This window comes from Hyaena hyaena, unplaced genomic scaffold (assembly GCF_003009895.1).
Source record: "Hyaena hyaena isolate Hyena2069 unplaced genomic scaffold, ASM300989v1 scaffold_317, whole genome shotgun sequence".
Classification (NCBI taxonomy): Eukaryota; Metazoa; Chordata; class Mammalia; order Carnivora; family Hyaenidae; genus Hyaena; species Hyaena hyaena.
The window spans coordinates 1,591,618-1,618,205 of record NW_024080950.1 but is presented as its reverse complement, the minus strand read 5'-3'; the positions used below and the strand labels follow the sequence as shown (position 1 = coordinate 1,618,205).

Sequence of the window (26,588 nt, the reverse complement as noted above, 5' to 3'; positions counted from 1 at the left end):
AAGGACCGTAAGTGATTACAACAGAGGTAATCCTAACATTATACCGTAATAAGCAGTGTACTATGCAATAACGCAGCTCCACTTGAGAAGTTCTCTACGATAGAGAAACACTGCACTTTTCCTTTAATGGAATACACACTGCAACCAGAGATTCTGGATTCATCATTGTGAACTCCTGGAAAAATCCCACACGAGAAGGCTTATTCTCCTGGGTTTTGCCCAACATCGTACATGTTATTCACAATTTCAATGTGGGCATCAGTTTTTCAGCTAGACAATGAATACTAAGGAAGTCAAGAAGCATGTAAGTTGTACTTCCTTCAAGTTTTAACTTAGATTAGTGAACATGTGGAAGTGAAAGAGACAGGATGGTGAAAGAAGACTTTACTACCTCTGATGCTTGACAACCATGTCATCTATGAAGCCCAAGAGAAGACCTTGGAAAACCAACCACTTAAGGAAAAGATTTTATGTATTTACAGAGGATGTAAGAAAATGTAATCAGTATTATATACGGATTTTAATTTTAACTGTTTCAAGTTAAATTTTGGGTAGTGAGAACTATTTCAAAATCAAACTTAGTGAGTAACTAGATTTTTAAAAAATTTAAATACATGTTGTTTTATAATTTCTGGCTCATTTACAGCTCATTCATGTATAAAAATGAGCTAGAATTCATATATAAAGTTCCTTTTCTAATTTAGAGTCATCTAAGAAGGTTTCCTGTAACATAAAACCAAAGATGTGTAAATAAATGGAAGCAGTATCACCATATACCATAAAAAACAAACATATACCTATAGGAAAATTGAGGAATAACTCAAAGACAAATAAATAAAAAGCAAAATATTTTCTTTAGGTACACAACTTACTTTCAGAAAACCAATTCTGAAAAATTGTATTTACGTATATAAACGTACCTTTAGGAGTGTACATGCCTTGCTGCATAGAACCTCCAGGTTCAAAAACAGGAGCCTTAAAATCAGCTACAGCTGATAAAACTGATTCAAAGCTGTAACTGCCTGGAATAATGCCACTTTTGGGATTTGGATTTTCTGGAATATGATGTATGTGTCAAGAAAAAAAATTAATGGCTATAAGCTTCATAAAATTGCCAAGGAACTCTACAGTTTCTAACTAAAGAGTAATTGGCTGTAATATGTAATACTGGCCACAAGAGGGCCATATAATACAAGAGTTCAGTAATAACTTTTTATTAATTGTGAATTTTTAGAATATTTTTAACCTAGAAGCCTACTAATAAATTATGTGCTAAAATAGTTTCCAAGTTTATACCTTCCCCAAAACAAATTAACCAAAATTTAAGAAATGAAAAACTTTCCTCTAAAATTGATCTTTTATTTCTCCCTGTTAAGAGAGGAGCAAACACAAGAGGAGCAGAGAGAGAGAATCTTAAACAAGCTCCATGCTCAGCATGGAGCTCAACACGGGACTCAATCCCACAACACTGGGATCATGACTTGAGTCAAAATCAAGAGTCAAATGCTCAACCTATGGAGCCACCCAGGTGCCCCTCTATTTTCATCAATTTACAAATAATATTATACTTTCCCTTAGAGAATCAAAAACAGTATGCTAAAAATTAGCCAATATTTTTATGACTAAAGATTATTTTTCCAAAAACACAAAATGCCATCATCAAAAAAAAAAAAAAGATGCTAAACAAATTTTTACAAAGAAGGGAACCAGGAAACCACAAAGATCCTTTCCCAAAGATTTCACGTTAATTAATTAACTTTTAAAATTCAAAGCTAGAGGAATGTTTTTGCTGTTACAGCACTGATACACATTATATAACTGTTGAATGAAATCATCAAACAATATCAAATTGCTGCTGCTTATGAAAATCTTCAAGGTTATCAAATGGCATTCCAAAGGAGTTATTTCACAAAATTTTAGCCAATTATCCCAAACATATTCATAAAATACAAAGTAAATTTAGTCCAAAATTTAAAAAATAAATTTTTATCACAAAATAACACAATCTTTGTCTAAAATTTTATTAACAACTTAAAGAATTATAAAATGTCTGTTGTATGCTCGGTCCTATACAAAGAACCATACTTTTTAAAGTTTAAAGAACTATACTTTTTAAAGTTTATAGATGATAATCTTTGCCCTTAAAAAAAACCTCTTGGTTTAAGACTGAATTCTAAGAAAAAAATTCTTAAAATGTTTAAAACCCTGGTAATAATTATAAGGTATGCCTATAAACTTTAACCATGAATTCCAACCTAGGTATACAGATAAAGGAGACTTTGCTGCCTCTTAAAAAGTGTCCAGCTTCCTTTCACTAATGCTGCCCTAGAAGGTCAGATCCTGGGGTGCCCAGAGCCATCAGCTCTAACCACAGCTAACAAGAGCTCACTGAGAGGTGACAATGAGAGGCCAAACCATCTGCCAACTAGCCCTGAACAGTTAAAGTTCTTTTTTCCCCCACATTATTTTTCAACTCCAAAAATAATTTTTAACCACAAAAGTGATATATCTTTAACCTGTAAAAATTACTTACCACTTAGATCCTATAACTAACAGAAACTTAAGCTTTTAAAAGGATATGAGGTCCAGCAATGAACTGTGTGTCCTGTCATTCATACACAACTGGGCTACCATCTCTGCCCTGAGAATCTCATCATCAGACATTCCTAAAACAAGTAAAAAGGAAATTTTATAAATCTGAATATATGTAAATTATAAAACAACTTACCACACTTTTTATTAAGCTGTTTTAGCAAAAATGAGATGCTTCAAAAATTAAAGAGCAAAGAATGCAATGCCCCAAATATAACCAGTTTAACTAACCTGCTGTTTGCAGCTCCCTTAAGTAAAGGGGTTTTTAAGGGATATTATGAAAGGAGTAACAACTGTACATGTCAAGAGTTTGAAACCATATTTAAATATATCCAAATCCTTTTCTTTTTTCCATAAGCCAGTTACTACCAAGGGAGAGGGGAGGAAAGAGAGGAGAACACTTAATACCCAAGCATTAGTAGGAGTGCTTTTTACCTAAATGTAAACGAAGACTTAAAAGAATCACAAGAAATGTAAGAGCGCCTTCTAACATCGATCTCTCATGCTCTGCATCAAGTACTGTGTTTTGATGTTGTGAAGCCATTGTCAACAAATCCACTACCTTAAATCTATAATAAGAAATATTTGAGACAGATTTTTTTTAAGTTAAAACAAAATCAACTTAAATTCCAAATACTTCCTAATACCTGTCTTAATAAAATTATGCTCACCTTTCAAAGACAGATGAAATAAAATAATCTGGGTCAAGTCTAGAAGCACAAACCTTTAAAAGACAAAAAACAAACAAACCCAGAAACTTTATTTCTCAACATTCAGTTTTACTTCTTGTATTAATCATGTGGTTTGTTAGTTTCCTGTGTCTTATGATGTTTTGACACGTGGGGGGCATTTACACACCTGGGGAGAGACCACCCCTCTCTGGGCTAGCTAACAACAGTAAACATTTCTAAACGAATTTCTAAAAACAGTAAACAACTTGCCTGGGGGCAAATCTCTTACAGGTAAGTCAATCACCTCCTTTATCTAACTCTCACACACCAAGCCAATATTTCCCCAACCCTAAAACAACCCAGGGCCAGGTACCAGATAGTTGGGGACAGTTCCTGATGCCCCAAAGCCCATCAGAATTTATTCAAATTAGCCAATCCTAAACTGCTTCCCCTGCCCTGCCATGCCCTTTCTATGGATACCCCCCAAAAGATCCTGCTCTAGGATTTACCCCTTGTTCCTGCCTCTTGACCAAACTCTAATGCTTCTTCTACGGTTCTGTTGTGGGGTGGCATGCCCCCTTCTCCTGGAAAATTTAAGTAGCAAATTCTTTCAATAGCACTGGCCTCTTCATGTCATCGAGTCACCCCTATAAACTAAATGCTGCAGGTACAAATGTGACACTTCTCTAGAATAATGTCTGCATTATCAAACTGGCTTACCTGCAATAAGTAAATATCAGGGTCAATCATGGAATTACAGAAATGAGACTGGACATAGGTCATAGCTTGTCCTTTGATTTGTAGACCATTTCTTACCCACATATTGCTGTGGATTTCAGCTAGACTTGCCTAGTAAAATAAAAATTAAGTAAATTGGACAAAGAAGTATTCTAAATTCAATCTTTATAAAAATCATGTTATAGTGAATAATCAGTTCAAAATATGTTGTAACTTAATCACAGAATGAGCCTGACATTCTGCCTCATGTTAGTTTAAAATATTCTATTCAAATACATACTTTGAAATTTTTAAATTTGTATAAAATTGTACTTTATACAATCCCTTCTTTTGGAGTTTATACATGAGTTAGTATGATGATTCCTGGATACATTTATAATAATTTTAAATGAAATCTTTCAACTTACATAATGCTTAAAGAAACACACAAATAAGCATAAAACAAAGCTAATTGTTCCAATCAATAAATATAGTCTATATCTTTAATATATCCTAACTCAACCTTCAACCTAAATTAGTAACTTTTCAAATTGGCAGATAAGAGAAGGTCAGATTAGAATAAATTTTATTATACTGATGTTTAATTCTTCATGTATTTGTGTCCTGTATCAACTTCATCTCTTATTTGTTCCTAACTCCTAGTGTTAAAGTTCAATAATACTTAACAAATCTAAAATTGCCAGGAATGTTATGTGGAAACTAATTTGACAATACACTATTTGTAAAAAAAAAAAAAAAAAAATTGCCAGGAAAAATAAATTGAAGTACACATCCCTGTACTGTACATAAAAGGTTGGCCCATAAAATTACAGTAATAGAACTGAAAGAAACCATAGTGCTTATGCAGAAATATTCTTCTCTCTTTTCTTTCCTCTCATTTTCCAGATAGGGAAACTAAGAATCAAGTAGGTAGGTTACCCCAAACAACATGGTTTTGGTAAAATAGAAATAGCACCAATGCCAGAACTCTTTTGCATCTCCTGACTCTCAAAACAGTGCTGTAGTATGTTAAAAACTTCCCTATAATATGGTGAAGAGAATCTCTGGGGAAATTATAACTCATTGTAAATCTCACAGAACAAAAAACACCAAAATATAATCTGGCAAAAATACTCAAGTTTAAAAAAAGCTTTTCAAACATTTTGGCTATAATAACAATGTAAAACCGTAAAATAAAACGAAGAAATCATTTAACCAAGAAATTAAATTCGAAACTTTTTAAAGCCTGAATACATACTTGAATTTGGAGTGGGTGAATCATTAGTTTCATTAACATTTCCTGATCAGGTAAAACAGAATCCAAATCTAGTTCTTGACATTTCACAGCCTAAAAATTATGGGAAAAAATAATTCAATACTTATTCCCCAATATTAAAAAAAAATACCAAAAGTGTTTAATGATAGTCTTACCTTACTCAAAAACATAGCATAGTAACGATGAAGGGGCAGATGAAAAGTGACTTGGTTAGGTGCTGGCTAGAATAAAGAAATAAAATCCTTAAGTCGAAGAAGCTTTTACACAAGTTCAAAGAAAGTTTCAAAATGCGAAAACCACACTTTCAACTTGATTTATTCCTATACCATTTTAATCAAAACTTAAAATTTTAGATTAGCTTTAAAAAAAAACCCTGTATAAAATTCCATTTTATACCCCTAAATCCAAGTTTCTGAAGGCAGAAATTACATACTACTCAACTCTGAATCCTCTGAAACATCTAGCATTGAACAAGGGATGGAATAGATTTCCTCCTACAGTATCCTATTTGGGAATCTTCAAACGCATGCATGCCAAACATGATGAGAGTAGTAAGAACAATAATCACAACTGACCATACTCACATTACCTCATTTAATCCTCACAAGAACCCTATGGAGTAGAAACTATTAATGTTCTCATTTTATAAGTACAGAAATTCAAGCTTGGAAACTTAAATAACTTCCTAGAGTTAACAAACAGTGAACTGAAGAGCCAGCCTGAACTCCACTGTTCTATTCAGAGTGGTAAGAGGCTCTATCACAGTCCTAAAAGTGAGGTACAAGTGATGGGCCTATGTTCCTTCACAAGCTGGGTGAGCTGCTCTCCATAACAGCACTGAAAACACAGCCTCTATAAGAAGACTCAGTACTATATATATCAAAGAACTTTGGCATTCTTATGAGAGAAAGAGTGCAAGTGTGCGCATGATTTGGGGAAGGGCAGAGAGAGAGAGGCAGAGTCTCCCAAGTAGACTCCACAATGTCAGCACAGAGCCCAACATGGGGCTCGAACCCATGAATTGTGAGATCATGACCTGAGCCGAAATCAAGAGTCAGACACTTAATCCACTGAGCCACCCAGGCACCCCCCATACCTTGTTTCTATATGACTGTTTGATTTGCCTTAATTCAGTTCAAAAAATATTTATTTAACTGTGCTCGATTGCCCCAATAACTTCTGACATCCACCAACAAGGATGGTAAAAGAAATATTTATCACAAATGTAAACTGTGCCTCTTAGTCAGTCCTCATTGGCTACTATTACTACCTTTAATAAACAGATGAGGAGATGGATTTAGCAATGCTAAAAAAATTAAAAATTTTTTAAATTTTAAAAACCTATCTAGGATCACACAGCTCATTGGATTGTGGCTGAGCCACAATTTATACTTCAGCCTGCTTGACCCAGAGCTCTTTCCAAAGCCAATAGTCAGCATCACTGAAATACTACCAGATAAGGAGCTGAGAGATGTGAGTTCTGGATTGAGAACAACCAATAATTTGCTATGTAACTATAGGCAAGTGATTTACTATCTTTGCATCTCCATTTTACATCTACCAAAAAAAAAAAAGAGGGAAATAAAATACCTTCTCTACCTCACAGGGTTGTTTTGAGGAACAAATATGTCAAAGCACTTTAAGAAACAAAAGCCTTTGAAAACACCATAAAAAAAACATGCCATATTACGTGATTCCTTAAGTTCTATACTTATTTTCTCTTCTATTAAAAATCTATTTAAATTCTTTATAATATTTAATATATTCCTAAAATATTTGTGTGAAAAAAATGTAGTATTTCCTCAAGTTCAGCTGCTCTATATACCATACATGATTCTAACTGTGCTTAACTCCACCCCTGAGCTCAACTGTTAATTTCATGTTAAAATACTTCATAACCCTCTATGTGTAATAGAGTTTTCCCCTCCTTCAATCAAGGTGTTGTCTTAGAGATGCTACTATTTTAACATACTTCCTAAAGTTGCAAATAACAACGAGAACTGGATTGAAAGAAGCTCCAGCTGACCAACTAATCCTAGAGGGCAAAAGAGTTTTAAAGCAGGTTGAAAGGAAGAGGGGTTCTGTGGAGGCACAATCTGAATCTAATCATGGGACAAACCCAGACTGAGAGATGTTCTACAAAATAACTGAGCCAACTATACTCTTGAAAATGTTATTGTCCTACAAGGCAAAGACAGAATGAGAAACTGCTCCAGGAGGAGACTAAAGACACGATAACCAAATGCAATGTGTAATTCAGAATGGGATCCTTTTGCTATAAAGGACAACACTGGACAATTTATACACATGAATGAGTTCTAAAAATTAAACAGTAATAATATATTAATTTAATTTCCTAATTTTTATAGTGTATCTGTTTATATACGAGAATGTCCTTGTTTGTAGGAAATGCACACTGAAGTATCTGGGTGTAAAGGGCATCAAGTCAACAACTTAACTCTCAAATAATTCAACAAAGTTCTTTGTACTCCTCTCCAACTTTTCAATAAGTCTGTGATTGCATCAAAATTTTTTAAAAAGGCGAAGAAAAAGAAAGAAAAATCCCCCCACCTCACCAAAATAAATAAATAAAATAGCAAGAGTTCTATCTGCCCAGGATTTAGAAATCAGATGGGGGAGTTGGAGTTGTCTGAAATATGGTCCTCCTTCTGCATATGGCATATTCTAAACTCACTTCATAAGAGAAATAAAAGGGGCTTCTGATAGGAAACTTGGCTAATTACAAGCAGCCCTTGTTTAATCCATGCAGAGTATGTTCTATGCCAACTCTTAGCGCATTATTAATAACAATCACCTTTGTTCAAGCCCACAAGAGAACACTGACCAATTAATAAAGTTGTAACACCCTTTCCATTAATCTCCCCATCCTATTCACATTTGCACTGTCACCTTTACCCCTCTACATAAAACTAATTTTCACTCCTGAGAAATATGGAGACATGTACATTTAGTAACAGAAAAAGAAATTATGCTCTTCTCTAGGAAATAAGCAAGTACGATTAGTACACTTTACAATCTCCAAAATGTCAAGGAACTGATCTCCCACTTTTTTTTTAAACCCAATCATACTACATTCATTTCAACATATTTCGCTTATTCCATGATATTATTTTCAGTGTTAAATGATGGCTAACACTATTTTTCTTAATTACCTTAATATATACCATAAATATACATACCTCATCTACGAAGTTAATAGCATCAAACCAATCTTGAAGAGCTTCAAGGCAATATCTAACAACATTTCGGGTGTATTCTTGAGTTTCCTAAAATAATAAGTTATTTAAATTTTACAGTACATAAATATGTATATTTTCAACTTCCAATTATATGTAATACATAAAAATCGTATACATAATGGTAAAAAATATATATTTTCAAATTAACCACATGTGCAATTTTAAGAAACCTTTCACAAATTAATAGTAACAAGTGACAATTATGAAAATTAAAGAACACAACATGCTACCTTTTCTACTATATAGTCTTAAAAATTAATCAAAGCTGAAATAGGTTTATGTGTTACATATCAGGTTCCACTTGAAGAGATTCCAAAAATATTATACGCTCCCTCATATTACTGTTTAATGGATATAGTTTCTTTGGGGATAATGAAACTGTCAGAAATGGATAATGGTGAAGGTTGAACAACACTGAAAATGTACTTAATGTCAATGAATTGCACACCTAACAATGATTAAATTGTATGTTATGTATATTTGCCACAATTAAAAATCATAACAAACCAAAAAGGAGGAGGGGGCAGAACAAAGAAGTACTATAAGCAGCCTATGAATATCTTAGCTTGCTGAGAAGAAAGAATAAGTGCATGCCATTTAAAACAGGCAACAATAAAATGGAAAATCATGACAGTCTCTCTTAAAAAAATATTAATAATGGGCAAAGAATTTGAAAGATATTTCTCCAAAGCAGATCTACAAATGGCTAATAAGCACACGAACAGATGCTCAACACTGTGAGGCATTAGGAAAGTACAAATCAAAGCCACAATGAGATATCACTCCACACCTCTTTGGAAGGCTCTAAGTTTTCAAAAGCAAAATAAAAAAATGTTGACAAAGATGTGGAGACCTGAACTCTCATAGATTGCGGGTGGAATGTAAAATGGTGCAGCCACTTCAGAGTTAAACACAGAGTTACCGTATGATCAAACAATTCTACACTCATACCCAAAAGAATTAAAAACATGTTCACACAAAAACTTACATACAAATGTTCACAGCAACGCTATTCACAGTAGCTTAAAAAAATGGCATCAACCCATGAATGGACAAGTAAAATGTGATATATCTGTGGAATGAATTACTTCAGCTATCAAAAGAAATGAAGTACTGATACATGCTGCAACATAGTTGAACCATGAAAACATTATGCTAAATGAAAGAAACCAGATACAAAAAGTCATATATTGTATGATTCCACTTATATAAAATGTCTAGATTAGGCAAATTCATAGAGACAGATGGGTGATCAGTGGTTTCCAGGGGATAAGAGGAAGTTGGGATTGAGAGGTATGAAATTTCTTTGTAGGAGGGGTGACTAGCAGAGAATTATTGGTAATGGTTACATAGCTTTGTGAATACACTACACTACTGAACTGCATACTTTAAAATGGTTAAAATAGTGAATTTTAGATTGTGTAAATTTGATCTTAATAAAAAAAGGTTTTAAAAAAGACATTTTGAAAGACAGACATTTTGGGGCCTTAATGTATAATAAAAGTGCAGGTAGCATCAAAGTCAAGTAGGTTAAAATCTTTTAACATATATAAATTATCCTGTGCCTTTAAAGAAAAAGTCTCACGTTGTTGCCTTCTTCGCCCTGCTCAATCTCCCATCCTGCTCATTCTTCCTTAATATTATCATGTAGGTTCACTCTACCATCCAGACCAACTATCACTTATCTAGTTTCCTTGCCAAGAGTGTCACCCTGTTTTAATCTACCCTATATGAAATTCACCTTCATAAAAATATTATTTTATTCATTCTGCTCCCTTATTTCTTACTAAAAAAATTTACTAGCACCTTTAAGTTACCATAAATAATGTGTCATAACCAAGCTAACATGGCAGATAAGTCATGGATAAAGAAACACTTAAAACCAAATGTTCTCCCATTTTATCAAGGGTTTGGGCAAAGGTGTATCATAATACCCTCTTGGCACAAGTATACACAGATACAGCCCTTCTGAAGAAAACTGTGAAAAGCATGCATTAAGAGGCTTTAAAAAGGTTACAAGTTAATTCCATTCCTAAATACAGCATATTTAATAATCATGTTCAGATCATCTCCCACCACTAACACATCCACCCAAAAACATTCAATGTACATCTTAACGTACTAGTTTTATAACCTTTTGAGTCTGTCACCCATATGCAAAAATGGACATAATACTATCTACTTCCTAATACCGTGAAAGAAGCAAATGGAATAATGTTTGTAAAATACTCTGTCAAAGTCTAGCACTATGTCTTAACACGCAGTTAAGTGCTTCAGTCAGGGCCAGATTCATGTAGTAACCTAAAGTTGCCACTAGATGGAGATTTTGCAACTTATTAGTGCTGTTAGGAAGCCAAAAATTAGCAAGGTGCTGGAACTGTGCCATCCCTTTCAACCAATCCATCTGTTATTAACCTAGTATTATTTAAATAGCCCTTTGCATTTTCAAGAACTGAACAGCATTTAGGGCAATCATACAAAGAAAGTAACCTATCAGGTAAAGTTCTTTTCATTGTTAATCCTTTAGCTTTGTAAAAGAATAGAAACAACGAAATAGCTTACTTTTTTTTACATTAATTAATGGTCTTTCTTCTAGCTTACATTTCTAAAGCCTAACAACACTACTGCTAAAAAAAAAACTCTAGACATTCTTGCTCAAGAAACAATTACAGCAAAATGGTAAAGAGTACTAGTTTTGAAATCAAATGGATTTCTTTTCCAACTCAGCCTCTATTAAAGCTGAATAAACCTAAGTCACACTATGTCAAACATTGTTCTTCACACTATATTCTTTTCTAATCTTCATTACGTCTCTTATAAAGTAGACAGTATCATCTCTTTCTTTCAGAAGTTATTTAACTTCTAGTTAAATAAACATTATTCTCTTTCTGAAAGAAAAAGATAAGGGGCATTCAGATACCGACTGTTAGGCTAACTTGGTTAAGCGTCCGACTTCAGCTCAGGTCATGATCTCATGGTCTGGGAGTTCTAACCCCACGTCGAGCTCTGAGCTGACAGCTCAGAACCTGGAGCCTGCTTCAGATTCTGTGTCTTCCTCTCTCTCTCTCTCTCTCTCTCTCTCCCCCCTTCCCCTGCTCATGCTCTGTCTCTCTGTCACTCAAAAATAAACAAATATTTTTATAAAAATTTTAAAGAAAAAGGTGATACTATCTACTTTATAAGAGATACAATGAAGACTAGAAAAGAACATAATGCAAAGAATATACTGTGAAGAACAATGTTTGACATAGTGTGGGCGCTCATCAAGAGAATGTCTTATTTAGGAACTAAATACTCCCTTACCTGGGGAACTACTCTCTCAGAATCTACCAGGAAGATATGAACTTGTTTTCTCCCTGTTCTCTTCACTTCTTAGGTTAAGAGAACCACAACACACTATAATCTTGACCTTCAAAGCTGAAAATTAAACTACTGTCTAGAAACAATTAGTTCTCATTATCACAGAGATAAACATAACCCCAGCTTCAAAATTCAAATTCATCCTAAACATGATCCTCCCAAAATACTGATCTTTTCACATTAACATCATCATATCAACCTCCCTGTTGCATCGCTGTCTTTTATTGGCTTATATGATACTGTGTTCCTCTGGTTTTTCTCCTCACCTTTATCTCTGATGTCAAAATGTTAGTTCTTTCTTCAGGGTCCATTTCTCTTCTCTCCTTACTTGATCTCATCCCATCCCCCCAGTGGAGAATACCATTCACAGTACCAAGGGTCTAAAACATATAACCTTAGTCCAGAATTCTCTTTTGAGCACAATACTAATTAGTCCCCACACTCATTACTCTCACGGCAACCTGTTATTTTCCTATAGAGCACTTACAAAATGAATCTGTGTGTTTACATACTTAATGTCTATCTCCCTGACCAGACTGCCCCATGAGAACAAGAACCATGCCTATGTGGTTCAACACCAAAAACCCAAGAATCCAGATAGTGTCTAGGTCTAAGAAGAGCATTCAACAAACATGTTTTTTCAGTGAATGAACAAACGAACCAAATATAATAGGGTTTTTTTTAATATAAATGCTATAGTGGAAATTAAATAAAGTACTAGGGAAAACACTGAAACTAGAATTGTAAGCCTAACTGAAAAAACTTAAATCAGCAGATTCTACTGATTCTACTCCAGCTGAGTAGCATTGTTTTAAGAGCTAATACTAATGGTTCTTCACTCTGGTTAGAAGTGAAGTTAGAAGTTAGCCAAAGTCGTTCTGCACATCAAACCAAAATCTCTGACAGTGGGGCTTAGGCTATGTATTTTTAAAGCTTCTCAGATGATTCTCATGTAAGACTAAGCAGAAAGAATGAGAGAATATAAGCCAAAAAAGGGACTAACTTGAACAAAAGCACAGGAATCAAGAAAGGACACTGCATGCAGTATTCAGGAGGCTCAGTCAGTTAAACCTCCAACTCTTGACTTCAGCTCAGGTCATGATCTCAACAGCTGTGAGATAGAGCCTCCCATGGAAGTCTGCACTGAGTGTGGGGCCTGCTTAAGATTCTCGGGGTGCCTGGGTGGTTCAGTTGGTTAAGTGTCCAACTTCAGCTCAGGTCATGATCTCACAGTTTGTGGGGTTCAAGCCCCACGTTGGGCTCTGTGCTGACAGCTAGCTCAGAGCCTGGAGCCTGCTTCAGATTGTTTGTCTCCCTCTCTCTCTGACCCTCCCCTGCTCATGCTGCCTCTCTCTCTCTCTCTCAGAAATAAATAAAACATTTTTAAAAAAAAAAAGATTCTCTTCCTCTCCTTCTGCCCCTTCCCCAAGTGCACGCACACATGTGTGTTCTTTAAAAAAAAAAAAAATGGTATTCAATGCAATGAAGACATGGAGATAGATGGAGGGGCATAGATGGAAGATGACTTATCAGAGACAAATTAAGGGCAAATGATGGAGGATCTTTTTAAATTTTTTTAATGTTTATTTATTTTTGAGAGAGACAGAGAGTGAGTTGGGGAGGGGCAGAGAGGGGGAGAGACACAGAATCCAAAGCAGGCTCCAGGCTTTGATGTGTCAGCACAGAGCCTGACATAGGGCTCAAACTCAAACCATGAGATCATAACCTGAGCTCAACCAACTGAGCCACTCAGGTGCCCCTATAGTGAAGGATCTTAAATGTCTCTATAGGAAACACAGATGTTACCCTGTAGAAAGATAAGAACTTTTCATGATTTTTAAGCAAAGAAGAGATATGCACAGAGCTTAGAAAAGTAATTTTAAGCACTGGGACAGATTAAAGTAGGTGGAATCTAAATGCAGGAAAACCAGTTAAGAAATTATCTTAACAACCTAGGTTATTTTTAATATGTGAAGAAATAAACTAAAACACAGGAAAGAAGTGGTAGGGAGAATTTCTGGAACAGAAGAGATATTTCATGGTATCTGATTACAGTTTGAACACAGCTGGCACAGAAGGGAGAGAAAGTTTCCATACTGGATAACTGTATATTTTCAGATACCATTAAATGACATAAAGGACTCAGTATGGGCAGATGAATTTAGAAAGTTAGGGGCCTGAGAAAATTCATGTACCTATTTGGAGATCTACATGAATAACCAGACCTTTGTTACTGACTACAGTAACAAAGTTGTAAGTCAGCTGAAGTCACAAGAGAAAATATAAATCTGCTTAAAGGAATCCATATATTTAAACTGTGTATGGAGGAAAGCCTTGTAATAGCCCTGTGAAGAAAGGCAGACTTAAGTGTTCCTTTCTATTTTTTTTGTTTTGTTTTTTAAAAAATAAGGAAAAAGACTGAGACACTCTAAATTTTAAATGAGCTGACCAAGTGACCTAAGTAGAAAGATCAGAATGCAGGGCTTCAAAATATTTCCACTATAAAATCTTGTCCAGCATGCTTAGTGGTACAGGCTGTCAGGTTGGTCTCCATGGGATCCATATAGTAAAATCTCATTCAAGTTCTTGGTTTAGTAGGGTCAGGGAATTCCATTTTTCTGGATTGTTGAAGGATTCAGGAGACCCGTCAAACCAATACTTTAAAATGCAAAGGTAAAATACATATTTGTACACAAAGACATACACACATGCAATTAAAGTGATTATTTTCTTATCCAAGAATTTAAGAATTTATGTTGCTGCTATGCTACTTTTAAGATTCCTTTTATATACAATTGGAAGCTGTATGAAATGTATATTAATTTTGTGCTTGGAATCTTAAAAATGGAAACTTTCTTGAGAACTATTCTCATTCCTTAAAAGACAATGGGTAAAATGAAGCAATAAAAATGAATGTGGAGATTTACAAAGCTGCAAGGCTATTCATGGTAAGGGAAGGCTGCAAAGCTCTTGAAAATATAATGAACTCCTACCTGCCTAATAATAATTATGTCTCAGGTCTGCTTTCACAGACCTGAATTCACAATTAAACACTGTCCATTAGCATATATGAGTAAACAAACCATATTTTTTCTCAAATCACTTTTTTAAAGGTAAAGACAGAAAGTAACAAAAATATTTCAACATACCCTAACTTTACAGTGTGATAAGAGCCCCCACATTGGCTGTGCACAGGCCTCAAGTTCAGCAGCAAAGGCAGCATAGTAGGTCTGAGATTCAAATTCCACATGCTCATTCAGTTCTCGCTTGTTTAAGTTCATACCTTGCAAAAATTAAAGCAGATATAAACCTTGCCAAATGGAAGCAAGTATTTATATTGAAAGTCAAGTAAAATACTTTTGAGTACCAAACACTTTAATGTACACAAATGGTACAATATGTATAGAAATAAGTAAATATTTAAAATAAAATAATCTAGTCTTTTTGGGAGTTTTTACAAGCTAGGTTTTCTTAGGAACAGTTTGTGAATTATCTCTTATACAATATCACTGAATATGTTAAGAAAGTCAAAACTATTTTAATTGATGCTGACTGAAATTTTATGAAATTGTTATAAATCTTTCTTGGATAATAGATTTAAAAATTCTATCTTAATGGTTTAAAGTGCTTAAAAATTACACTCCTGTTTCCTTTTTAATAATTTGACATTTTTCCTAACTCTGATATATTTTCATAAACACTTGATTAAAGTACTTCCAAATATTAATTAAAATGAGACATTTCACAGGAAACCTGAATGATGTCCTATTATTTTTTACTTAGTTTATTTGATAGTTTTGCATTAGGCATTTTGTAAACTAAAAACTTAACCAAAAAAGTAAAATTCATACCTTGAAAGAAAGATACAAAGTTCATCCATGTAACTAACAAACCATGGTCCTCCAAAAATCTCTTAGCCACACTTTGATGAGAAAGGATATTAATAAAATCACTGACAAGAGGCCAGTAAGTGTTATTCTTCAGTAATGCTTCTCCACAGTTCACTACCACATGTAAACTATTTTCTTCATCTAAAACAGACACAGCCCAGTAACAAATAAGTTTAAAAACAAAACAAAGCGAAAACTTTACCAATGATACGGATTATATATAGGGACATCTAAATTCAAACTCCAGCCTGACATACGGTGTGTTACTTATACTCTGAATCAATTTCCCCATCTGTAAAATGGGGAAAAGACACATACCTTAAGGAAATTAAATGAAGCATTAATATAATACTTAGTACATCATTATAATAATTATGACCACATGTCTAAATATTATGATACTGAGCTACCTATATGTTCATAAAACCTTATTATTTTCTTGATTTTAACAACATAATGCATTATCTTCAGTTCTAATTGGTAAAATATTTTTATTGTTCGATTAATCTTATTCCACCTTATCAAACAAATCTGTATAAGCTATATATATTTAGTTGCTGTCTTCTACTCAAAAAATACATATAGTTTTTTTTTAGCAAACACAGTGTTTCAAAAATGAAAGATACACACATAAATAAACTTCTTAAGCCTCTAAAAATAATCCTTAAGGTTTAAATACATTATTGTGGGTGGGGAAAAATTAGGCAGGTACAAAATCTTTACTATTAGAAGTTAGAGCATATATGCATTAGCTCTCTTAACCTATTCCAACTTAATTGATTCATTGGACAAACGAGCTCCCCATTCCTACTATAAAACATACTAACCCCAAGATTTTTTAGCATTTCTTAGGCACTTACTTTTTTGTCTCTCAAAAGCTTTGTAATACCTCTCTTTATGCATTCATATTTCATCAGTTTATATATGTTTAATTTAAATTTTATAAGAACAATTAGCATGAACAGAAACAAAAACTGACTCTAGATAAGCATGTATGCTAAAAAATCTTGGAGAAAAATCATAAAAATCTAGGACTTTACCCTCAGGTTGCTTCACAAAGACCTTTATGTTCTAACTCTAAAGAAAATGAAACTGGAAATCACAGATGATGCTTTGCAGAAGTGGTACATGTAAGAAAGATGAGGGAGAACTCCAGTCAAGGAAACTGTAACTTAAAAATGCTTTGCCCAGAATCAACAGATTGGAGACTGAACAGGCATCTCTGTGCTTTAAGTTAAAAATGCACTGTTTAATGCATGCATGTAACCTGTTTTAATGATTCCTCACTTTAATCAAGTTTTTCAACTAACCATCTACTTGTCAAACTCATCAGTGAAGAGGCTTCTATAGCACTTCTTCATTTCCATGCATTAAATTTAGGTTTCAGTCCATGAAATTATTTTACTCAACTCTTAACTTTAATAATATATAAGAACAGGATCCACAAAGTTAAGTATACTCTCTTTTAGTGTCTCTCAATAGGATGAGAGAAGCTACAACTGAATGAAAGAGTGGGGTAAGAGGGCTCTTACAAATCATCCACACCTGAGATTAGAAAGCCCTCTCTGACTGACTACTACTGCCACCACCATGGGCTATAATAGGAAAAGTACAAGAAGTCATAAGAACAAATACAGCTAGAAAAGACTCGCCTAAGGAAATGATGTTTAAATTAAGATCTACAGAATGAAGGAGGAATTAGGATAAGCCAAATAAACTAGGGACGGGAGAGAAAATGGTGTTCTAGGTAGAGGAAGCAATATAAAAAAGGATGAAAACACTGGGACAAAAGAATGCAGAAGACTGGTGGCACAAATGACATCAGAGAGCCTTATAAATCAGCTTCAGGAATTTAGAGTTCACATGAAAAGCATAGCAAGCCACTGGGGGTAGGGTTGAGAGATGGGAACATGATCAGATGTGCAGTGTGGAAAGTAACTCAAGGAAGGTGGTGATGACTACTAGTATGAGGCCTAGAGATGGCAATGGCTTGAACTATGGTGGTGGCATGAAGATGTAAAGATGAAGAAAAGTGGCTATTTTAAGATGTTTAGAAGATTAAAATGACAGGTTTGGTGATGTTCATTGTATCCACAAGGACTGAGAAGTCAAAAATGACTCCTAGGTTTTTAGGATGGGCAACTGTGTAAGTGGCTGGACAGGGGTACCAAAACATACACTTGTGTACTCACATACACATATTCACACACACTAATAGAAAAGAAGCAGACTTGATAGAGAGATAAGAAGGAGGTCTTGGTAGTATGGACATTGTAGGTTTGAGGTACCTATAGACATCCAAAGAATCTAACTTTATGTACAGTTTGATGTGCAGGACAGGTCAATCTGGGATTGTTACCAACTACAGACACTCCCATAGTTATACAACATGTGGTTTTCAGTTCCTATTTTGCACAGATTGTTTCATAAGACAAATTGTAAAATTTCAGGGACATCAATAATTATGAATTATGTTTGGAATTACAAAGTAGTATGGTGTAGGAATGAATCTAACAGAGTAAAAGTGTAAGGTAGCATTCTACTAGAGGCTTTTTCCTTTTAATCTTTGGCTATTGCTGTGGTCATGTGAATTCTCATTGTATGAGAGTCTATTTACTAACAGTATATACAAAATTTTCAAATAATGTCTAATGAAAATTTATGAAAAAGCCAGGTAGATTAAAAAGTAAAAACAAAGTACAAGGATCCTGTTGTAATATCTGTAGCTAGTTATAGGTAGTTCAAAATATTTAAACCCCATTCTAATACTCAATGTAAAAACTGGAAACTTTATGGTGCTTTTAGAAGACCATTAAGTATGTATCATGAAATGTTATGCTACTTTGGAATAAAACACCATGGGAGCTAAAGATAATTTTAGGCCTTGGCTTAGACATAATGTAATTTACTGCTAGAAAAAATACATTTGTATTTAAAGATCTTAGCAATGCTACAGATAGCTATTTAGCTTCTAGAAAGTTAAATTTGTGTTGAATTTCCAGGACAGATTAACTGCATTAGAAGGGAAGTATATACAGAAAGCAAAATAAGACTTTGCAATATGATTCAGAAAATATGAGTAAAGTGAGAAGAGCAAAGATACCAAGATGAAGTGTCAAAAAACACCAATGTTGACAGGACAACCCGAAGAGTTCTGGGCCACAGAAAGAATAGATAATCAACAGTATAAAATATTACTGAAAATCAGGAAATATAAGGTCAAAAGGAAGGCCACGGGTTTCCCCATCATGTAGGTCATGGAAAAGGTGACCATTTAATTTATTGTATAAACAGGGACACTTTTGAGAGTAAAAGGGATTATATGAATAACTATGTCAGAACAATAGGCATTACTTGAAACTGTTCTGGGAAAAGTAGGACATGTGACCACTGGAGTCATGGACAATTTTGGAGAGATCAACAGAATGATGGAAGTGAACACTAGACCGAGGTCGGTAACTCAGTGACTGAAAAGCAAGGAAACAAACAGTCTTTCAGGAAATCTGGCTGCAGGCAAAATATGAGACAGATTCAAACACATCTTCTCAAACATTCTTCCTTGAAGATTAAGTGCAAACTATATACATATATAATTTATATGTTACACACACACACACACACACACACACACAGCTAAACCACTTAGTCTTTTCAAAAGAGCAGATACTTCTAAATTTTGAAAGTTTTCTAGTCTATAAATTAAAAATACTTTTTGTGAAAAATCTATCTCTAAATATATAATTCTATATATAAGAATATCACTGATAGAACTGAATGATGATAGATACTATTTCAAAACAGAGCAAACAATACATGTAATGTATGTAACTAAATCTCAGAAAGAAGGGGTCATCTTACATGAAGACAGTAAAACTAAAATCCAAAGCAGCTGTTAAGTTTTCCTTTAAAAAAAGTAAAGAAGTATATTGCTTAATGTAAATAATGTATTATGCTCCCACTATACCCACAATGGAAGAAAGAATCACATAGGGGGCAAAAGAATGGGTTTAAAACACCCAGCCTTACTACTTAGAGCTGTAAAACCATAGATGATTGACTTTAACTCCCTAAGCCCACAGTTCCCTCACCTATAAAATGGAAAAAACAAAATATACTTCTTAGAAGTACTAATGATTAAATGACATAATACAAACAGCACAGCATATAGTGAGCGCTCAAAAGATGGTAGCTATCATATTAGCTAACTATTATAAGCATATATAAGGCACCACACCCTGCACTGAACATATATCAATTTTCAGGCTATTGTATCACAGGAGAAAATAGAGAGACTATCACAATAGACAGAAAACAGGAGCTGATACGCAAAAGGAGTTAACAGTGAACAAGGCAGTTTCAACTACAAGATCTCTCCTCCAAAGCAAATAGAAAGGTCCTAAGATTTAATCTAAGGTACTGTCTGTTGTCAAAGTTTAGCTCCACATGCCAACAAGTGAAGACACAGTACTATCGATGTTGACCTGCCTTGTTTCATGGCTAAGGGCAGATTCTGACATCTGGAGATATGAGTTCCTTGGCTCTGTCATTTACTAGCTGGCTTATCTATGGCAAATGACTTAACCTCTCTAAGCCTCAATTTAACTCATTGGGGGTAATAATAATACCAATCTCAGAGAAGTGCTCAGAAGCTTAACTGAGACAACATATGAATGGTATTAACACAGTGCCTTGTACATAGCAAATTCTCAAATAATATAAATTATTACAAGGAGGCAAAGTTAAGATGAAAGACCATAGCAAAATGAGAATGGGAGGAGGCCCTAGAAATATGGCAGTTTGAGGAATATCAATCATATAGTGGGTACCAAAGAAAAAAACTAAAGACCTCACTATGAGAAAACAAAAAAGGCAAGATTTATTTCAATTTTTAAATAATAAAACTATAGGTATATAAAAATGTCTGAGGCTGACAGTTAACAAATTTATAATAAAAAAAGAGGAACACGTGTAATAAATAAATGGTTAAGTTATGATAAAACCATATGATATTAATACCTGCAGTCACTAAAATACACGTTCCCAACATGTACACTATGGTAGTGTATATTTAAAGTATCGTACCATATTTTTAAAGTATTTTTGTATCTGTAAATACACTCCTATCACACAAAAAGACAGAAAAGAAATATCCCCATACGTTAACAACAGTTGTTTGTGAATAACTAAACTAGAAGTAATTTTAATGTTTGTCTTTAAATTTTGCTGAAATTTTTCAAAAAATTCTTTAACAAAGATGTATAATTTTATAATACTTTTACATTTATTTTAAGCATATAAGGAGGTTTTTAAGACTAGTTACACAAAGTATACCAATAATAAAACTAATGAAATAATTGTGAGTTTACCTTGTAGCTCACTTTTAATAAGGCAACTTTCCATCATGTATAACAGCACAGTGACCATAATATCCAGCAGCTGACACTCTTCTGTCACCTGCCTGGCTAGCTCTTCATTGCTGAACAACTGAACACTAATATGCACAATTCTGTTAGACATTGTATCTGATTCATGACTCTTCTTCAATGTTTTCATAATGAAAGCATAATGCTGAACAAAAGTTTTTGTAAAAGCAACCTGTAAAGTTTTTTAAATAGGGGAAAAAAACACATTAGTTTAACTGAGAGTTTAACAACACATTTTCCAATACATTATATTAGCATTTTAAAGCTATTATTAGCTTGTGATGATGCCCAAGGTAAGTTTAAAAGGAATTTCAATCATGATGGTAGTCACATTCTTTTTTGGAGGGGGGAGGGGTGATTAGCAAAATACTTGGATGGTTAAAAAAACTTAATAAGCATTTTAATTCATTAAAGTTTTAGAGCATTTATAAATACCATGATTTAAAACTACAAATTTTCACTTTGCTTACAAATAATACCAATTAGCCGATATCAAAATAGGTGTCACTGTTCTCTTCTTTAACAACAAAATCTAAAGTCTCAGCTAAAAACCATATCAGAGGATGTAATATAACTAAAAAACAAGGGAGTCAATGTGATTACTCCAAAAGAAATGCATTCCCCTATTTGGTTGGAAAGTTGACCACTACCTGACTAAATAAATACTCTTTCTGGGGCACCTGGCTGGCTCAGTCAGTTAAGCGTCCAACTCTTGGTTTCAGCTCAGATCATGATCTCACGGTTCATGAGTTTGAGCCCTGCATCCTGCTTGGGATTCTCTCTCTCTCAAAAAAATAAGTAAACTTAAAAAAATTATTTAAAACATTAAAACATAAAAAAAAAATTTCTGTGTAACATGTACATTTCTCCTTGTTTTCTTAACTGGCTTTAATGACAAAAAACAATGGAATTATTCATTAAAGTTTAATTCCTAAACAGGCTTTATTATCTAAACCATAAGAAGAGCTACAGCAAAAAAAACAAAGAACAACAAAAAAACCCAAACAAAACAACTACTACTACTACTACTACTACTACTACAGCATAATTTATTTTCTTTTCATGCATCAAGTTGTGTCACTTTGCCATAAATACATGGTAGTCACAGGTAAGGGTCCATACCTTCTGGGACTAGAGCCCTCACTACCTACATGTGTATATAGGTCAATACCTGTTCTGTCTTTAATAGTACGGCTAGCAATTACCAGCCCATGATTTTCCCAAACCTAACCCCACAATACAATTTTTAAGTAATCTCTACACCCAACATGGGGCTTGAACTCATGACACCAAGATCAAGAGTAACATGCTCTACCGATTGAGCCAGCCAAGTGCCCCTCTAACCCCACAATCCAAATTCAGTTGTCCCCTTAAACATTCTCATGGCACCTTGTACGTCTCCTTTAGAGAACTTACTACAATTTGTAACTACTCATTTACTTGCGCAATTATGTCTTTGTCCCCCAGGTTCCATGCAGAAAGACTACCCTTAGGAATTCTGCTCTGTAAAGTTGCTTTGCCTTAGAGTTAATGATCCTATACTTTTTGTGCAAACCTTGTTTGACAACAAAAGAAGCTAATGCTCTTTATTAGTGTTATATCAGTCCTCAAAGCTACAATAAAATAAGCCACAGCTGAGAAACACATTAAAAAATTTTTCATAATAAAAATGCAAAAATAGGAGAGCAAAGTTCAGAAAGGAAGGAAAAAAAATGTAGATACCTTATACTCTTGATCCGGAAGCATGTTGAGTAAGAAAGTTACCATCTTCTGAGGGAATTCATACTTTATAGTCCAAAACAATAGTTCTTCTAGAAAACTTTTATGTTTCAAAACATCCATTATAGATTGATCTGCATTAAAAAAAAGAACACTTATCACTTAATGATGTAAGTTGCCCATCTCATTTAAACCTTACTATAATTAATAACCCATCAACCTCAAACATCTGAACTATATAAAAATTAAGGATACCCGTTCAGTAATCCGATGATAATACCGACATCATCAATTCAGGTTTCTATAATCTCCATAGCATAAAATTACAAAACACTTAATCATTATATTTTAATAAAAAGCAGTTACTAGAAAAATAATTACTTCTCTTTAAACATAAGCTGTTTATCTAAAATTTTTAAGATGCAAAATAATTATCTTATGAGAACAATAGTGATGGTACTTAATCTCAACAGTAATAACAATTTTAAGTCAAAAACAAAATATTAAAGCCATAAATCCCAAAGTTATTACGTCTTTTTATTTTTTAATTTTTAGAGAAAAGGGGGAAATTTGTATAGAATTCAGTAATTTATTTCTTCAAAAATGTTCTTCATAAATGAAATACTAACTTTGCTGCAGGAAATAATTACTAATGTATTGCTTATTTAGTATATGGAAGCACTTACTTTTTTTCTGGAAAGAATGTACCAGAAAAAGTATAAAGAGTATTATACATGCTTACTTGCACTGCACTTAAGATACCCTCTTCATGAAGAGAGGAAACAGAAAATGGATGCTCCTTGGGGTGCCTGGGTGGCTCAATCAGTTAAGCAGTCAACTCTTGATTTCAGCTCAGGTTATGATCTCACAGTTCATGAATCGAGCCCCACATCCAGCTCTACACTAACAATGTGGAGCCTGCTTGGTATTCTCTCTCCCTCTCTCTGCCCCCCTCCTCAAAAATAAACAAACATCAAAAAAAAAAAAAAGAAGAAAAGAAGAAAAAAGAAAAGAGGAAGGAAGGAAGGAAGAAAATGGATGCCCCTTTTGTTTTATTTTAAGCGTTTATTTATTTATTTTAAGAGAGACAGAGAGCAAGTGAGCAGGGCAGAGAGGGAACCCCAAGCAGGTTCCACGCCATGAGCATGGAGCTCCACACAGGGTTCAATCTCACCAATCACAAGATCATGACCTGAGCTGAAATCAAGAGTCAGGCGCTTAACCAACTGAGCTTCCCAGGCACCCCTGGTGCCCCTTTTAAATAAAAGTATTCAAAGAAGGATAAAATTATCTACTAGACAGCAAATTTCTAAGGTGAAATGCTACTCACTCCTTGAGGGCTACTTTGTCTCCTGCTAATCTCTGCTTCCTTGCTACACTTAGTCAACAGAAAGGTCTCAACGGGTATATAATGAACTGAATATTTTAATACCTTGGCTATTTCTTTCTCTCAGTTTCTCTAATTTCTTTCCCTAAAAACAACAAGAAAATTCTGACTACTGATTTTTGCTGGACACAAAAACCTTGGGCTATTGCTCTGGATCATCAGGTCTACATAAGAACATTTAAGAGGATATAGCAAGTTATCAACTGACTGGATTGGTTCAGTGATGATGCTTATGCAGGGACTAGGGTTAGATGAGAGGTTTTAAAAAATAATATCATGTGCACCAAAATACGCAGGAATAGTCCTAACTACATTATAGTTCAAGCTGTCTCACAGGGTAATCTTGAACCATTTTTCAACTAACCTTACCTCAGTGTCACAGTACTCCTATTATTGAATAATGTGGTCACACCACATCTCCTCAGCTCATAGGTCTAAAAATGTAACGGTATGCTCAGTAAGCATACCATCAACAAACATGTCATCACTCTCTTGATTCTTCTATAAAATATTCTCAGTTTAACAGGCTTGAATCAATACTTAATAGACTTAACTTTAACCCAATATTTTTATTAATAATAACCCATTATTTTCAGAATAATAATTTCATTATTCTGAAGACACTACAATTTTAACTACAGAAAGGCAAAAGTTATGTCCCAATCCCCTGACTCCCTTTCACTGTGCCTTTAGTATAAGCAGTATGTAATAGGGATAAAAATATAAATACAATTATACTATACATCCCCTGAGTGGAAACTACTTGATTCTTTATTTTCTAAATCTAAGAATTTTCTACCTGTTGTAAAACAGAAATCTCTTCTTCCTGAACTAGATCATTCCCAGGATATGACAATGATTTAAAAATAGAAATAAACCAGTCTTGAAAAAACTGAGGTAAAATATATTCAAAGGCACACATGACATATTCATAGCCAAAAAGCAATAAAATTAGGGTCCAAGTGAATCAGGTGACAGGAATATGAGGATTAGAATTTAAAATTAGAATATAACTCAGAGCATATTGCTGACGCTAATTTAATTTGCACAGTTCATTTAGCACTAACACGACTGAAAATTTTACAGACTACCAAAAAATTTAAAAACCTTCAAGGCTAAGTGTTTCTAAAAATATTTACAAAGCTAAAAAGAGAATTGTAATATTAATCTTAGAATTCACAGGACTCTGCAAGTTTGCATTTGACAAATGAAAGCCTGAAGCTACCCTAATTATTATATGTCAAGTATTTAAAAAGAAAGATGCATTATCTTTGTTTTAAATAAATAAAACAAGCCAAATGAACCAGAAAAGCTATGACTTTTACTAAAATGAAAGTAGCTGCAGTTGTGTACAATTCAATTTTTTCATCTTCAGACAAAAAGCAAAGAAAAACCCTACAATATCTTCATTGCAGTCATTCCTAAAACAGATGATGTCAGTTTCCCCCAGATATTTAAAACATTTGTGGGGTGCCCGGATGGCTCAGTCAGTTGAGCATCAGACTTTGGCTCAGGTCATGATCTTGTGGTTCGTGGGTTTGAGCTCACGTTGGGCTCTGAGTGACAGCTCAGAGCCTGGAGCCTGCTTGGAATTCTGTGTCTCCCCCTTACTCTCTCCCCTCCCCCCCCCACAAAAACAAACATTAAGAGAAATTTTTAAAATACTTAGCAAAAAAATAAAACACATGTGATATGCTGTGTGTTATGTTATGGAAATGTGGTTAGAAATGCTTCTGATAGTTATGTATGACTACATATTTACTTTAAAATCTGGATTAAATTGTCATGACTTTTACAACGCCAAAACTACCTGAAGCCAAGTTGTAAAAAGAGATTTTTTAACAATCAGTATGTGGTGGAAAGTTCATAAGTAAGGTAAAGGTTTTAATTAGACAGCAGTGTCCAGGCTCTGTAACTCAGGAGCTCAATAATCTTAGCCATGTTAGTGGAAGCCTTCTAAGCTTCAGTTTCCTCACCCTTAAAATTTAGGTTTTGAGAAAAGACAGTGAGCGTGTGTAACACAGTGCCTCAACCTCTTGCCTATCATTACATATTTTATTTTCAGTTCACTTTCTAACCACCAAACCAAATTTTTACAAAAACTATACCACTCCCTGGACTACCAATATCTTCAAAAGCAACAATCACTTTTTGAAAACAGGTTCTACTAATTCAAACAGCCATTTCTTCTATGCACATAATTAGGGGAAAAATGATAACTTATGTAAGTCTTAAATCTCTGTACTACTTCACACCAGTAGAGGAAGGAAGAGAAGACAATCAATCCAATCTC

The 26,588-nt window shown here is 34.1% G+C and overlaps 1 protein-coding gene across 3 annotated transcripts in view; it reads right to left on the bottom strand.

Moving 5' to 3' along the window:
• The window catches only part of UBR3 (ubiquitin protein ligase E3 component n-recognin 3), a 234,960-nt gene that overhangs the window by 136,765 nt on the left and 71,607 nt on the right, over positions 1-26,588 (bottom strand). For all 3 annotated transcript variants that reach the window (XM_039248804.1, XM_039248806.1, XM_039248805.1), the window contains exons 7-18: positions 22,912-23,042; positions 21,133-21,361; positions 15,728-15,907; positions 15,026-15,159; positions 8,457-8,543; positions 5,412-5,477; positions 5,239-5,328; positions 3,984-4,112; positions 3,264-3,316; positions 3,028-3,161; positions 2,581-2,666; positions 921-1,062 (exon numbers count right to left, since the gene is read on the bottom strand). In XM_039248804.1, the coding sequence (XP_039104735.1) occupies positions 921-1,062; positions 2,581-2,666; positions 3,028-3,161; positions 3,264-3,316; positions 3,984-4,112; positions 5,239-5,328; positions 5,412-5,477; positions 8,457-8,543; positions 15,026-15,159; positions 15,728-15,907; positions 21,133-21,361; positions 22,912-23,042 (1,461 nt within the window). The remainder of the gene's footprint in view (positions 1-920; positions 1,063-2,580; positions 2,667-3,027; positions 3,162-3,263; positions 3,317-3,983; positions 4,113-5,238; positions 5,329-5,411; positions 5,478-8,456; positions 8,544-15,025; positions 15,160-15,727; positions 15,908-21,132; positions 21,362-22,911; positions 23,043-26,588) is intronic.